Genomic DNA, 17,719 nt, shown 5'->3' with positions numbered 1-17,719 from the left:
ATATTTTTTTTGAAAAATAGAAAGACAAATTTAGAATTAAAATTTTGCTCCAAATTTTTTTGCGTACCTTATAAATTTATTAAAACGTTGTCACTAAAATTAAGATCAAATAGATAAGTGGTTTGCTAAATATGAAAATTGTTTTATTATTTACAAAAAATATAATATTTATGATAAAAATTCAGCTGCAGTTAATTTTATATGGAGTTGATAGTAAAAATTGTTATATGATCAAACTTTTTAAATTGTTAATGATTCTCAACTATCAATTTTATATGAAGTTAATTGTACTTGAATTTTCACCAATATTTATTAATCCCTTTAGTTGTATTTTCAAATTATTCAAAAATTATTTTGTGAATAACATCTTTTATTAAAAACTTTTTTGTCTTTACTTAAATTTTTTAAGTACAAAATTGATAATTAACCCAACAAAATATAAAATAAAATCGTTGAGGACACACGTTGCAACACACATTTAAAAAATACCAAAACAAATTTTTTTGCTATTTTCAGTAGATATGTTACCATAATAATGTTTAAAGAACACATTTTGCATGCAATTATACAAGTTGTCTTCTAGATGGTGTCAGTGTACATGTACCGAGGTCAATGCAAATTGAAGGTCCATATAAGCCAGATAATATCATATATTCCCAATTTCCCATGCATATTAACGTATTATTAACAACAGAAAACATTTATGATCACGATTAAAGTTGGTCATACTTAAAATAAAAAAATTAAATAAAATAATGTTTCTCAACATTATATAATGACAGGCACTTGTATGGTTTAACCCATCTCGTATTTTCATTCACATTCTTCACAAAACCTTATTAGCTTAATAATTAACCCTATAAAAAATATTAATAATTTAATTTAAACCAATTTAAAAATAAAAATTGATATATTTTAAAAAAATTTAAACAATAAATTATAAATTAGTCCTGTCAAACAATAAATAATTAATACATTAGCTATTATTATTTACGTACTAATATATATAATCGATTATTAAGTTATAATTAATTTTTGATAGAATTTTTGGTAATTAAAATTTAAATGATTAAAATCATTAAATACTGAATATTTTGCACTTAACTAATTTTATTTTTGTTATTGAAATTATAAAAGAATGAGTTATTAATCAATTTTGAATTCAAATTTAAATTTGAGTAAAAATAAAAAATGTTTTAAATTTTATGTCACTATCAAAAAATAATTTTCAAATAAAAAATACATTGTAAATTATCTTGTAGGATAGTATAATTATTTATTTTTTAAAGGTAATTATTACTAAATAAAATAATGTAAAAAATTGGAAAAAAATATATTTATCAATATAGGTGATAATAATTTATTTTTTAATAGAATAAATTATTAAATAATAAAAATTATAATTTTTTCTCACACAAACTAATATTCAAGGATATATAGTGTTTCATTGATGTCACTAAGGAATATTAACTAATCCAATAGTTTTTGTAATGAGATAAATTTACAAGTTTGGAGGCTTGAAAATCACATCATAAAATGTAAAATTTTAACAGGTAAAACTGTTAATCATATTGTTTTGATTTCAAGAATGAATATGATACCAATAAATAAAATTATTCTAGATAAAATTTTAACAAAGACACATCTCCAGAAATATTGTTATCAATGAGTAATTATTCTGTTTTAAATATAAATATTATTTTTCATGGTATTCCCAGTTCGATAGACCTTAAAGACAAATACTATTTTTTTAACGGTATTTTTTAACTCGGCAAGTTGAGACTAATCTCTGATATTTATTTAAATAGACGAGTGAAATAACCACTCAACAAACTCAATTAATTGAGAAAAATATTAATTATTTTTAATATTTTTAACATTAAAATTGTTAAATTTTAGTTTTAATTATAAATTTATAAAGTATTTATAGTGCTAATTTCAATATATATTTTTTGTTTAATTTTTTAATAAAAAATATAATATATTTTTATGTATTATTCTGTATTCGGTACAAAAATATACACTATTATATTCTAAAAAATAATTTTAGAGATTAAATGTTGATGCACATTTTTATAATTATTATTAAAAATATAAGATTTTTTGTCCTTAAGTTTAGTAAATTTTCGTCTACTGAATTCTTTTAAAAAATTATTTTTATTGTGAATGACCATATTTTTTTAAAAAATAAAAAGAAAAATCTAGAGTTAAAATTTTGTCCCAAATTATTTAGCACTATTTAAATATTTATTCAAATATTGCTACCAAATTTTAGATCAAATAAATAAGTTGTTTGCCAAATATAAATTTTTTTTTGTTACTTAGAAAAAATATAATATATATTTATTTGTTAGATGACAATTTAGTCAAACCTGTCAAATTATTTAATGATTCTCAACTATTAACCTCACATAAAATTAACTGCAACTTGAATTTCCACCAATATTTATTAGTTTTTTTTGTATTTTCAAATTATTTAGAGATTATTTTGTCAATAACATCTTACAGAAAAATTTTTTATCATTAATTGAATCTTTCAGATATAAAATTGGTAGTTAATCCAAAAATATAAAGTAAAATCGATGAAGACACATTTTTCAATACAGATTCAAAAAATACCAAAACACAAAATTTCTTGCCATTCTCGTAGATATGTTATCACAATAATGTTTAGAGAGCATATATTGCTATTTTCACCTGTTTTTTAATTGAGTTGGCCGTATGATCTTATTTATACAATTATGTCTAGGATAATAAATATAAGGGATTTTTTTAAAAAAAATAATTAAAATATTTTATTTATGAATATAGATAATTTGTAACATATTTATCAATCTTCATTTTTTTACATATTTTATTTACTGTGTAAACTGATTAATATTGCTAATATCTCGTTTACACTATAAATGAGATATATAAAATTTAAAAAATACATATATTTTGTTTACACTGTAAAGGAGATATATGTATTTGTAAATATACAAAATATAATTTTTAAAAATAATAAAAATATTAAGAATTTAATTTAGACCAATTTAAAAATAAAAATTGATATATTTTATTACTATTTAGATCAACTTTAATTCATTTATATCTCATCTATATTTTAAATTTTAAATTAATAGCTTTATTTATTTGTATTAAACTGTTAAAAATAGAATGTTTCAAATAATAGAAAAGATGAGTTATTTTAAATAATAGAAAAGATGACAATTTCAAAATAATAGAAAAAATAAGTAATTTTAATTCATTTATTAGTGGACGATGAACCTAGACCTATCACGTGATTTAAAACCAACACATTTAGATTGTTAAATAAAATAATATAAAAAATTGGAGAAAATATATTTATTAATATAGGTGATAATAATTCATTTTTTAATAAAATAAATTATTGAATAATAAAAATTATGGTTTCTTCTCACACAAATTAATACTCAAGGACAAGGATAATGTGCTAGTGATGTTACTAAAGAATATTAACTAATTCAATAGCTTTTGTAATAATATAAATCTAGAAATCTGGAGGCTTGAAAATCGTATCATAAAATGTAAAATTTTAACAGGTAAAATAGTTGATAATTTTGTTTTAATTTCAAGAATGAATATGATATCAATAAATAAAATTGTCTTAGATAAATTTTAATAAAGATATATCTCCATAAGCATTGTTATCGATGAATAATTATTCTGCTTTAAAGATAAATTTTTTTTCATGGTATTCTAAATTCAGATAGATCTTAAAGACAAATACTATTTTTTCATAATATTTTACTAATTTACCGTGGATTGGAGTTCTATTTAATTAAGAGTTAGCCGCTAGCTAATAAGTTACTACTTACTAGATACTACACATAAGACCGAATTTAAATAGCCGATACTTGTTACTTAAACGGACAAGTAAAATAAGTACTCAACTAACTCAAATTAGATGAGAAAAATAGTAATTACTTTTAATGTTTTTAACGTTATTGAAAACCATTAGGTTTTAGTTTTAATTATAATTTTATAAAATATTTATAGTGATAATTTATATATGTATATATATTTAATTTTTTAATAAAAATGACATATTTTTATGTATTTTCCTCTAACATACATTAGTATATTCTAAAAAATAATTTTAGAGAACAAATTTTGACGTAAATTTTTGCAATCATTATTAGAAAATAAGATCTTTTTATTCTTAAAATTTAGTAATTTTTTGTCGTTTAAACTTTTTTAAAAAATATTTTTATTGTGAATGACCATATTTTTTTAAAAAGTAGAAAGACAAATTTAAATTAAATAGATAAGTCGTTTGCTAAATATGAAAATTTTTTTATTACTTACAAAAATATAATATTTATAATAAAAACTCAGCTGCAGTTAATTTCATATGCAGTTGGAACAGTTAGATAGCAATTTAATCAAACTTCTCAAATTATTTAACGATTCTCAACTATCAAATTCGTATGAAGTTAATTGTATCTTATCAGTTTTCACCAATATTTATTAGTCTTTTTGTCGTATTTTTAAATTATTCAAAAATTATTTTATTAATAATATTTTTATTAAATTTTTTTTATTAGTAGTTGAATTCTTTAAATACAGAATTGATAGTTAACCCAAAAAATATAAAGTAAAAGGGAGTCACTCATATAAAGACGCCTACAATGTTTTTTTTAAGATATTTTTTAGTAATTAAAATTTAATATATATAATCGATTAAATTATGTTATTTTTGTCAAAATTAGGCTAGACAAATTAATTTAAACAAAAAAATGGTGAATCAAATCTTGGTCTAAATTAATAATTTTTTTATAAAAAATAACTACAGGACTAAAATTTAAGATTCTCAAAATTAATATATATAATAAAAGTATTTTTGTTATTTTTTATAATAGGGTATTGTAGTCATTTTCTATAAAAAAAATAATATTAATTTAGACCAATTCAAGATTTTATTCACCATTTTTCGTCAAATTAATTTGTCTAATCTAATTTTGACAAAAAATAACATAATTTAATCAATTATATGTATTAAATTTTAATTATTAAAAAATATCTTTATAAAAAAAATATTTTCGACCTCTTTATCTGAATAGTCCCAAAATAAAATCGTAATAAAATCGTTGAGGACACGTGTTGCAACACACATTTAAAAGATACCAAAACACAAAATTTCTTGCTATTTTCAGTAGATATGTTACCATAATAGTGTCTAGAGGGCACATTTTGCATGAAACTATGCAAGTCTTCTAGATGGTGTCAGTGTGCATGTACCCAGGTCATCGCAAATTAAAGGTCCACAGAAGCCAGGTAATATCATATATTCCCATGCATATTAACATATTATTAACAACGGAAAACATTTATGATCATAATTAAAGTTGGTCATACTTAAAATAAAAAAATTAAATAAAATAATGTTTCTCAACATTATATAATGATAGGCACTTGTATGGTTTAACCCATCTCATATTCTCATTCACATTCTTCAAAAACCTTATTAGCCTAATCATTTCCAGTGCATTCTATAATGGCGGCAGTTAACAGCCACAACGACTCTTCAACCGCCGCTAACATCACCAACATGCTCCAATCCGTCACTCTCACGGAAGAGGTTTTTCCGCCGGAGATCATCTTTGATATTCTGGTGAGGCTTCCGGTGAAGACATTGCAGCGGTTTAGGGCCGCATGCAAACTCTGGAATGAAATGATCTCATCGGACCGCAAATTCGCGAAGGAGCAGCTCCGGCGAGCCACCGCCACCGTCACCGCCACCGACGGCCGCGACTGCAACCGCCTCATTAAGTACGTACACTCCTACCCAGGTGAACCAATCACTTCGTTTATGAGAGACTACTCTCTCAGATCCTTAGCCAGCAGCTCCGGCAACCTCGCAGGCACTTACTCTGAGCCCAAGGGCCCTCTTGTCGAAGGAGACTGGATGCATTTCGATGGCGATTCTTGTCATGGTTTGCTTCTTCTTAACATTGAGACGGCCGAAAACGCTATGGTTGTTTGGAACCCTTCCACAGGGAAGTTCAGGACCTTGCCGCCGGTTAAGGACCACCCAATGCAATCTTGTTCCGTTCACACTGGGTTCGGGTATGATTCTTCCACCGACACTTACAAGGCGGTGGAAGTTTCTCACCACAGAGGAGTGAACATTGCCATGGCTCATACCGTGGGCACGGATTCATCATGGAGAGTGGTTCCGAATTTTCCTGGTGGTTCCCCTCGAGGCTGCACGAAATTCGTGAGCGGAAGTATTCACTGGTTGATGATTCAGAGCAAGATAACGGAGTTTGGTGAGTATATGGATTACTATGTTGTTGTTTCTATGGACATGGGAACGGAGACGATTGAGGAAGTGATGGTGCCGGAGAAAATTATCGGGGATCTGGAGTTGGCGGTGTTGAATGATTGGTTGTGCATCGTTGGTCGTGGATCCATGATTTGTGATGTTTGGGTTATGAAGGAGTATGGAAATGCAGAATCTTGGACTAAGTTGTTCAGTATTCCCTACGTAGAAACAAATCCTCCTTCTCGTCCCTGGTATAGTGTTATGGACACTGTTTCTGATGATGAGATACTGCTTCACAACAGGATAAGCTTTGTTGTCTACAATCACAAGAACCAAACTTTTAGTGTTCCTGTGCTTCAAGAATTCCGTGGTCTTAGCGATTTCAGGGTCTATACTCAGAGTTTGGTGTCACCCTGATATGATGTTATTGGTTTATTCATGTCTGCTCAGATGAATTTGCTTCTGTTATTTTTCATTTCGTCTTGTATTGCATTTTAATTATGTTGTTTGAATTTCGAATCATATGTTGCATATGATGGTTATTATTTTAGTATTTTGATATTGGAGTAAGACATTATTGACCATGTCGTTGCTATGTTTTATGGACAAGTTATCAGTAGTTGTTCTCAAAATAAATAAAAGCTTTTATTGTGCTCTAACTATTTGTCTCTCTTCTCTTAAAAGCATTCAATTCCATTTTTTCTTTCCTTCACTCTATTTGCTTATACTTTTATGGATATATATATATATATTGGATTAGTCAAGTGTCACTCATCTGTTTAAATAAGTGTCGAGAGGTTCGAAATTTCGAATTTTGTCTTGTGCATGCAGCATTAGTCGAGTATCACTCTTTCGTTTAAACAAGTGTCGGGAGGTTCGAAATTTCAAATTTCGTCTTGTGCATGCAGCAATTCATTGGCCAACGATAAACCCCACCACAACTCTAACCTCTCATCTTCCACCTTTCCCTCCTTCCCTATTGTGCCGTCACCAATGCACATATGTATAATAAAAAAAGAGAAAGTTTAGAGGATGAGCACTTTTATTAAAATATGGCTAACACTTAACCATAAAATACAAGTAAGTAATCTCACACCGTTTGATGAAAATCTCATACCATTAAAAATACCATTAATAGCTATAAATTACAAAACTTGCTGACCCCTAATACTCCTCATAAAAAAATCTAAGCAAAAAAAGCGTCCACTAAAACAAAAAGTAACATTCAAAAAAGTGAAACTAATTCATGGAAAAACATTCAATTAATGCAAAAATTAAGAAATATCTAATTAGCTCAAAAAAAAACATCCAACCCTACAAGAGTTTAATTCTCAGGCTAATAACAATTAAAATCATCCAATTAATCCAAAAAAAATTCATAATAGAAAACACAAATTAAACTAAACTCCTAAGATGGGAAGAAAAAAATTAGGTCATGCGAGGGGAGGAGATGCAGTGTGATCGGCTGGGGTACACGTCTAAACGGAGGTTGCTGCATTGTCGGTGGTTGCTACGACAGGGGAGGAAACCGTGATGGCAGTGATTTGCGGCGATGGCTGCAGCGCAAGAGGATGATGTTGTGCTATTGGATGGTAGTCGGCTGTGGCCAGGGACGGATGTATTCATTGGGGAGTGGGGGCAACTGCCCTAGTGAAATTCCAAAAATGACTTAATAGTTATTAGTGAAATGTTTTAATTGCCCCCAGTATATAATTAATTTTGACTCCAGGGCCAGATCCCACCCCAAACTAAATCCCTAACCCTTTTTTCCCCAATCTTCTTCATCTGCTCCAGCCCTCCCTCCAGGCTTTAGCCTTCGCAGCCCTCCCTCCTTCTATTGTCGTGTTGCGTGCCACTACTCCGCATTTCAGACAGTGTTATGGTTCTTTCCTTGCTGACGTCTCCGCCCCCGTGTCTCCAGAGTCCAGAGTCACTGTTGCCGTGCCGCATCTCTACATCCCCTTCTGGCTTCTGCCTTATGCCTTCTTCTTCTTCTTCTTCTTCTTCTTCTTCTTCTTCTTCTTCTTCTTCTTCTTCTTCTTCTTCTTCGAATACTGCAAATCTACGAATCTGATTTCCTCTTCTCTCTTTGGTTTTCACTCTTCAGACTTCAACAGAGAACGCCTACCTTTCATCTTCGTCCTGCTGCCGCTGAACGCCGCACGCCCACACCGCTACTGCCTATTGGGTTCTACATTTTTGCTTCTTAGTTCCTAGAGTTCAGCTGTTTAGATTCAGTCTTGGATTATTCTATTTCTTGGTACATTCATGAATCATGATTTAGTGATATGCAATTCTGTTTATTCACTTATTTGCTAATTGGATTAATTTGTTTAATAATTGATTTAGTTGGTTTGTTAATTGTTAATTGTGATTGAATTTATTCTGATGTAATTGCAACTTTGCAAGTTTAGTTTGATTAATTTGTTTGTTAATTCACTTATTCACTTCTTGGATTTATTTATTTGTTAATTTGTGAATTGTGATTGAATTTTATTTACTTATACTGTACTCCTTTTTTTCTTCTTCGATATATAAAGATTACGTCTTTCGGTCTTTCCTACTTGCTTAAGATGGAAAAAAAATAAAACTAATATCTGATATGTAAAGACTCATTATATGGTATTATTTATATGAGCTTTGAAATAAGTTTATGTGGTATTGTTTAAATTTCATTACAGGAGCTTTGAAATAAGTTTATATGCTCAATTTCTGTTTCTGGAGTCTGGACTACTATTCTACTAATGTTGAACAATGACTCAATGAGTAATATTACCTCATTGACTTAGATGGTATTTGTAGGCTTATAGCAATTCTGTCTCATCATCAGGTGTGCATCAGCACTGCAAGAGCTTAGAATGGATTGGGATATTAGTAGTTGTTGTTTTTGTTGAAAATTTATTTAAATGACATATGTATATCAATTTTGTATTTATAATTTTTAATTTATGTAGAATTGTGAACTTTTTTATTAATTAATTAACTTAGATTTATAATTTTATCTTATTAGTAATGGAGAAATATTTCAAAAGAATCTCATTATTGGAAATTGGATCTCAAAATAATTCATCGACCTCTTCTAATAAAAGGAGGTTTTTAGAATTCGAAGTAGAGAGACCTATAGCAGATCCAGGACAACGATCAAAGATTTTAAGTTATCAACCGAATGACAGAGACAAAGTTAGATGTGCATATTTACAAAAAGGTCCTTGTCAACCAAGGACTCGTGATTTTCCACAAACTGCTTATAGTTCTTTTTTTCGAAGATTTAATCCTAATTGGTTTGATGACTATGGCAACTAGTTAGAGTATAATATATCAAAAGATACTGTTTTTTTGTCTTTGTTGTTATCTTATGAAACCCGAGACTGAAGGTGGTGATGCTTTTGTAACTAATGGCTTTTCAAATTGGAAAAAAAAGAAGAGATTACAAATTCATGTTGGGATTCATGATAGCGCTCATAATCAAGCTTGGAGAAAATATGAAGCACTTATGAGACCAAAACAACACATCACTGCTACTATTGAAAAACAATCTGAGCAAGCTAAAAAGAATTATCAAATTCACTTGACAGCAACAATTGATTGTATTAGATTTCTTTTGCGACAAGGATTGGCCTTTTGTGGTAATGATGAGACGAATGATTCTGTTAACCAAAGAAATTTTTTGGAACTTCTAAACTTTCTTGCGCAACATAATGAAGAGATTGATCGTGCTTTCAAAATTGCTCATAGAAATCTTAAAGTAATAGTACCCTCAATCCAAAAAGACATTGTAAGAGCTGCTGCAAGGGAAACGACAAAAGTTATTGTTGATGATCTTGGTGATGAATTATTTGCTGTATTGGTTAATGAAGCCCGCGACATTTTTATTAAGGAGCAAATGTCAGTTTGCTTAAGGTATGTGAACAAAGAATGACAAGTTATGAAGCATTTTTTTGGTCTTGTTCATATTTCTAATACTAATGCTTTATCTCTAAAATTAGCATTGGAGTCATTATTAGAAACATATAATTTAAGTTTATCAAGAGTACGTAGACAAGGATATGATGGTGCAAGTAACATGCAAGGAGAATTTAATGGTTTGAAAACTTTGATATTGAAAGAAAATTTTTATGCTTTCTATGTACATTGCTTTGCCCACCAACTTCAGTTCGCTCTTGTAACGGTTGCAAAAAAAATAAGTTGAAATTGTTTTGCTTTTTAATTTGTTAACCAATTTGTGCAATGTTGTTGGAGTTTCGTATAAACGAAAAGATATGCTTCGTGATAGTCAGATGATTAAGACAATTGAATCACTAAAAAGTGGAGAAATTTCTAGTGGGCGTGGTTTGAATCAAGAAATAGCTTTAAAAAAGAGCTGGAGACACTAGATGGGGTTCACACTATGGAACTATACTTAGATTAATTTCTTTATTTCCTTCTGTGGTTAATGTTCTTGAATATGTTGAGGAAGATGGAAATAATTCAGAAAAAAGAGCTGAAGCATGTCATTTATTGAATATCATTCAATTTTTTGAATTTATTTTCAACTTGCACTTGATGAAAAATATATTGGGAGTTACTAATGAGTTATCTCAGGCGTTACAAAGGAATGATCAAGATATTGTAAATGCTATGGCATTAGTCAAAGTGTCTAAGCAACGATTACAAAATATAAGAGATGATGGTTAGTCTCTTTTACTTGATGAAGTCTCACTGTTTTGTGACAAACATGATATTACTGTTCCAATCATGGATGATATATTTGTGTCACAAGGAAGATTAAGACCAAAGCTCAAAAGATATCAAATTTGCATCATTTTCAAGTTGAGATATTTTATCAAGTAGTTGATAGATAACTTCAAGAACTCAATAATCGTTTTACAGAGGTGAATACTGAATTGCTTCTTCGCATAGCTTGTTTGAATCCAAGACACTCATTTTTTGCATTTGATAAGGAGAAGTTGATCCAGTTAGCTTAATTTTATCCATTAGAATTTTCTTCCACTCAACTTTTAGCACTTGACAGTCAACTTGAGAACTTCATATTAGATGTGCGTTCTGATGATCAATTCTCAGACTTAAATGGAATTGGTGCTCTTTCTCAGAAGTTGGTTAAGACTCAAAAGAATATTGTTTATCCATTAGTGTTTCTTCTTTTAAAGTTGGCTTTAGTTTTTCTTGTAGCAACTGCATCAGTTGAAAGAACTTTTTCTGCAATGAACATCATAAAGAGTCGATTTTGTAACTGTATGGGAGATGAATTTTTAAATGATTGTTTAGTGACATACATAGAAAGAGAGACATTTGATTGTATTGACAATGAAAAGATTATTCAATCTTTTCAAAATATGAAACTTAGAAGAATGGAATTCTTAAATTATTTGTTATTATTTTGAATTATTATTTTATTATTTTGCCCCCACTAAAAAAATTTTCTGGATCCGTCACTGGTTATGACATTGCTTTCAGAGAGCATAGACACGACCAAACACATGAGAGAAGGGGACCAGCATCTTCGTCCGGAATGCACGACGCTATGCCAAGGAAAAGTGGACAAAAGGCAGCTTTACTTGCGTGGTCAATGATTGCTACAACGCGTGGGGGAAGAATCTGTGATGGCACGACAAGGTGGGGGGCGGTACGACGAAGGACGCTGGGCGACGGTGACCAGCAACACAGAGCAGACGGTGCGGTGTGGTGTTACACAGCGGTTGCGTGCAAGGGTAAATGGCGCAACTAGTAAGAGATTGAGAAAGAAAATGGTGTTGCTAGGGAAAAAAGGAGAAAGTTTTCTGAGGTGAAATTAGAGTTAGTTGGGGTAGTATTTATTTAATTTTATAATTAAATTTTCAACTTGATGTTTATGTTATTTGTACGAATGTTCTTTCTTAAATTTTCTCATATATTATATGAAAAATATATTAGAGGGTGAATGTCGAACTAAAAATATTTTATTTATATAAAAAATCTTTAATTACTAAATAAAAACTTTCAATTAAAAATTTAACACTTTTATTTATATAAAAATTAAATCTATTTAATGATATATAAATACGAAATTACAATCCAATGCAAGATCTTACTAGATTATGAAATATTGCATTCTTTAACGATCCACACATAGAGTCGGATACTCTTGGATTGTGAGTGGATAGAGTTAGAATTTATACGTTATAAATTTGCAGGTAAAATAAGATTGAATTTTAGTGAAAAAATTAACTCACAAATAAAATTAAAGTTGAATTTAAACTCTACCCTACTCTATTATATCCTATCCGTTGTCATCCTATATATCACTAGTTTTTTAGGCTGCGTTTGTTTCTAAAAACATGGCATGACAAGACACTGATAACAGGAAAGGACAAGACACTGATAGACAGAGATATAAAATTTTGTGTTTTTGTATTCTGTTTAGTGATAAACTAGAACAAATTATGAAAATTTAATTTATTTTCATTCAAAAAATTTAAGATGAAAAATATAATAATAAAAAATATAATTATGAAAAATTAACAAGAATAATGAAAGAAAAAATAAAAAATAAGTTGTATCCCCTGTTAGTGTCTCTGTGTCCTTCTTGTCATGATAGACACAAAATACACTAATTCAGTGTCTCTGAACACATTGTCTCTATCCATGTGTCTTCTGTCAAACACGATTTTGTATCTCAGTATTTTTGTCTCAGTATCCTGTCTCTATAAACAAACGCAGCCTTACAATAATGTTTTTGTTTTCCTCTTTCGTTAATTCTCCTTGCAGTTAGCTGCACCCTTTGCAACTTTTTCAATTTTTTTTCGTAGCACTTTTTTTGTTAATCATTTTGTTGCTCCAGCGGTCACCATGGCTTTTGTCATTTTGAAACCGAACTAGGACCATCGCCTTCAAGTTCTTTAACTATGCCGTCTCCTCCTTTCATTTGCCTTCCTCTAAGGTTTAATTTGTTTATGAATAGAGAAAATAGTTGGAGGGTAAAAAGAAATTGAAAAATCAGAGAGAGAATTAGAAAAAATTAAGAAAAATATTATTCGTACATCAAACATTCTTTTTGACATCTATATAACAATATACTTGTTATAAATTAATTATGTATTTAAATTATGTTTTAGTTAACAAAACAAAAATTTTTTACGTATAATTGTTAAAAAAAATACTCATTTTAAAATAATATTTAGAGAAAATTCCACTCCCCTCCCCTACGAGATGCTAAAATGACACTCCCCTCCCCTCTATTTTATAAATGTACATTCTCCTCCTATTTTAACATTAAATAAAAAAAATCTTACTACTATTAATATGTATAACAATTAATATATATTGATATTGAAAAATAATCATACTAAAATTTTATATTTAATATCAAAATAATATATTAGATATCAAAAAATTAATAGTAAAATATAAAAAATTGTTAACGAAAATGTTGGTAAAATTATATAATTATTAAATTTTTTAAAAAATACAATTTAATCGATAAAAGAATAATTTATTAAAGGATATTTTAGTAAGCAAAATTTAATGATAAAAAATAAAATTTTTACTAATGGGTATTTTTTAAAAAATAATTTATTTTTTCTTGAAAAATGAATAAAGTTAACATTAGTTAACACAAAAAGTTTAAAATGGATTAAAAAATAGGTTTTTTAAGAGTTAGAAGGGAGGAGAATGTACATTTATAAAATAGAGGGAATGGGAGTGTCATTTTAGCATCTCGCAGGAGAGGGGAGTATCATTTTAGCATCTCGCAGGAGAGGGGAGTGTCATTTTCTCTAATATTTATTATTATAAAAGGTGTCCATGTAGTGTAAAATTAAAGAATAATTAAAATACTCTTACTGAGCGTGGTTTGTAGAAACATATAGCGTTACGAAGAATTATAAGAATAGTAACATTTGTAATGTCATCACCACTTTAGGAGAATTTATAAGTCATCACGTTCTAAAAATTTCCTTTTTGATGCATGCAATTATAATTTCTCTTTTAAATCCACCTAAAATAGTGTGATATTTAGTTGACAGTGGAACAATTTAGCATCATGAAGGATATGGAGCACCACTCCTATTCTTGCTTTTGTTGCTATATATATTTATATAAACAGCCAATAAGCATTGGAGTTTACAAGATCCAACACAAAAATGTGAGGCTTCCCAATGCAAGAAGTTGTTACATAATCACTTCTTTTTGACACAATCTTCATTCCTTTTATGTATTACTTGAGAGTGTTGTTTATTTTAGTCACTCTTATTAAGAGGGTTGATATATACACCAATTAGTATAGTTAATTACTCTTATTTGGGTTTTGGAATCCGAGAAATGTATTATACTATAGATTTTATTATTTTTTCTATTAAAATTTTGTTACAGATGATGGAGTTGTCACTAATTTTATACTCATTTATATTCCATAATGAAATATATAATTATCATATTTGTTTGTCGAAATTCGTGACGAATAAATTTAATAAATAAGAGTATAAAATTCGTGACGAATATTTTAGTTAATTATCATTTTTATTTGTTTGTTTATCAAGATATCTATTGGTATATCTTGCATTTAATTTTATTTTAGTAATAGATTCACCGAAAAAAAATTTTCTACTTAAAAATTATCAATTTTTTATTACTTATTTAAATTATGTTATTTTAGCTAGATAAATTTTATTTTTATAATTAATTTAAATATTAGAATATAACTTTTATCTTTATAATTTTTTGTTTTATCTAAATTAATTTTTTCATATTTTTAGATTTAATTTCATAAATATGTGTTAATGTATATTAGGATATTTAAAAAAGAATATTATAGATTAATAAATTTATTTAAAAAAATATATTTATTCAAAAAACCATGGCAAACAAGCAAAGAGAGGTGAGAGAAGAGATTATAGTTTGATTTTTATTTTTAGTAAAAGAGAAAAAATTATTTTATTAAGATGAGGAGTAGTATAAACTTCCGAAGTAAAAGGTTATTGTGGCAAAAATGTTAAATTTTAGCCATTATAATAATATTTTATATTAAATACAAGACATGCTCGTTTATTTTTATCACGATTCAGCGTTTATAGTTAAAATTTGGTGATTAAAATATATGATCTTTTCTTACGACGTATGTATGTACTATATATATAGTGACATTGATTATATATATGTAAACCGATTTCCGCATACATATATAGTTATGCTTCAACTTCAAAATTAATTACCATTCATTGAGAATAATAACTTACGCGCGCTAATAATATATACGATTTCTCATAGATTTGTTTCAGAATCTCCATCTCCATGCATGTATGTCTATATTTCCCGTGTATAGTAAAAACTCCTAGAATAACTATATATAGCGGGTACACTTCTAACATATTAAACACTCTGTATAAATGAAAGTGTACCAAAATTAATATACAGCATTACCAGTAAATACATTAAACAAAATTATACCATACGTACAAATAAACCGTAAATGTATAGGTAAATAGTATTATACGAATACGATAAATAGTACTCTGTAACAATAACCAATAAATATGTATTATATAAAAAATAAAATATAACACTCTTAATTTAATGTGAAAATTTCTAAAATTGTCAGAAAAAATTAAGTACCAAACTTTAAAAATATTCACTATATTTAATTATAATTATACTATAGCATGATTACAGTGAGATATTATTCTATTATAATTTGTAATAAATAATGAATGCTAAAAAAATTTACTTAAAATTTAGGTTGTGTTTATTTACAAGGACAGGATATTGAGATAAGAATATAGAAATATAAAATTATGTTTGACAAATAAGACATTTCTATCTTTGTGTCTAAAGACACTAAATAAGATACAACTTATTTTTTTATTTTTTTTATAATTATATTTTTATTATTATATTTTTTTCTAAATTTTTTAAATAAAAAAAATAAATTAAATTTTCATAAATTATTTTAATTTATTATCAAACAAAATATAAAAACATCAATTTTTTATTTCTATCTTTTTTTTTATCTTATTCTCACCATCTTATTTTATTCTATTATCAGAACCAATTCCTAACAATACTCTGATTTTGTATCTATATACTCTGATACTCACCACAAGATATCAGTCAAAGAAAACCACAAGAAGCTTTTATTATTATTGATTGCTTCTGTTTTTGATGCCTCAAACATGGCTTGAAAGACTCCTTTTATAGGCAAAAGCTAAGTTTGTCCTGTAGCACCAATTTGCATACAGCTTTGTGTGTGTGCCAATTTTTTGAGGTTGGTGGCGTATTTTTTTCTTTTGATTACTACCTTCTTTGTTCACGCATTTAATCAATACACTTACCAATTGTTGGCTATATGTGGCAAAATAAAAGCCGCTTTGCCGTCCAACAAAAACTTACATTGGCCATCATTTTATTTTTCAAATAAGCTTTGATACGATGTATCTATTGTCACCTACTTAAGGGTTCTTAGTAGGGGTGTTCGCGAATCGGATCGGATCGGATATGATATATATGCATTTTTTTAGTGCCGGATCCGATCCGATCCGATCCGCAAATGTGCGAATCAGATCAGATCGGATATCGAATATATCCGCATGGTTAAATCTTTTTTTTAATCATATTTCTATGTAAAGAAATTCAATATAAATATTTTTTTCATACTTTTAAACTTATTTATTCTAAAAATATTTTTAATCAAACTCTTTCTAAATAACAAATAAAATAATACAATATATGAATAATAATTACTAACTAAAACATACAAACAAAAAAATATAATACCAAACATATATATATATATATTTATTTTTTAATTATTATTGTGCGGATCTGCGGATACGCGGATGTAGAGCAGATATCCGCAATCCGATCCGATCAATTTGCGGATCATATCGTATTCACAATTTTCGGATCGGATGCGGATATTTACCGCGGATACGATCCGATCCATGGACACTCCTAGTTCTTAGTTATCGAAGAACCTAAGCATTATGTTTGTTTTAAGTTGAAAATTCAGGTGCAGTCGACTTCAGGTGAAATTGATATCTGAGAGCCGTTAGATGATTTGACTGATTTGACTAAATTTTTATCTAACGGCTCTCAGATATCGACTTTACTTGAGTTATCACCTTATTTTAATTAGTAAGTACTTTTGATTTAATTTTGTATAACATTTATATAGATCAATTACATTAGTTAAATTTTGAATATATCTCACTAGATGGATACTGGCTTAGTTTGATGAGTATTATAGTACTTCTAAAAATTACAAATACAAATATATAATTTACCAAATATAAAATGAGGTTGGTGCGTCTACTTTTAAAAAACACAAGTATTTTTCCAAAAATTAAAGGTTTATCAAAATGTGATGTATGCTTGATTGATTTACACCTTGAATAATAATTATTTTGGGTGATAAATTTCATCAATCTAACTATTAAATTATGATATATTATAATGATA

The 17,719-nt window shown here is 28.0% G+C and overlaps 2 protein-coding genes across 2 annotated transcripts; both read left to right on the top strand.

The window, feature by feature from the left end:
- Window positions 1-5,490: 5,490 nt before the first annotated feature.
- On the top strand, window positions 5,491-6,745 carry LOC110279791 (F-box/kelch-repeat protein At3g23880-like). The gene has a single exon (XM_021139851.2). It carries the CDS (start codon window positions 5,522-5,524, stop codon window positions 6,707-6,709), a length of 1,188 nt encoding a protein of 395 aa, XP_020995510.1. The 5' UTR covers window positions 5,491-5,521; the 3' UTR covers window positions 6,710-6,745.
- A 2,902-nt stretch (window positions 6,746-9,647) lies between these two features.
- Window positions 9,648-12,017, top strand: LOC127746562 (uncharacterized). Its single transcript, XM_052260190.1, has 2 exons — window positions 9,648-10,192; window positions 11,747-12,017. Exons 1-2 carry the CDS (start codon window positions 9,648-9,650, stop codon window positions 12,015-12,017), a joined length of 816 nt encoding a protein of 271 aa, XP_052116150.1.
- Window positions 12,018-17,719: the final 5,702 nt, after the last annotated feature.

Source organism: Arachis duranensis, chromosome 4 (genome assembly GCF_000817695.3).
Source record: "Arachis duranensis cultivar V14167 chromosome 4, aradu.V14167.gnm2.J7QH, whole genome shotgun sequence".
In the NCBI taxonomy this organism is placed as follows: domain Eukaryota; kingdom Viridiplantae; phylum Streptophyta; class Magnoliopsida; order Fabales; family Fabaceae; genus Arachis; species Arachis duranensis.
Note: the sequence above shows the minus strand (reverse complement) of the source record. Positions and strands in the feature narration are given on the sequence as shown.

Coding starts and splice junctions, on each gene's coding strand:
- LOC127746562 (XM_052260190.1), top strand. CDS start 9,648: ATGAAACCCGAGACTGAAGGTGGTGATGCTTTTGTAACTAATGGCTTT. Junction 10,193..11,746: donor CAAATGTCAGTTTGCTTAAG/GTATGTGAACAA, acceptor CATTGCTTTCAG/AGAGCATAGACACGACCAAA.
- LOC110279791 (XM_021139851.2), top strand. CDS start 5,522: ATGGCGGCAGTTAACAGCCACAACGACTCTTCAACCGCCGCTAACATC.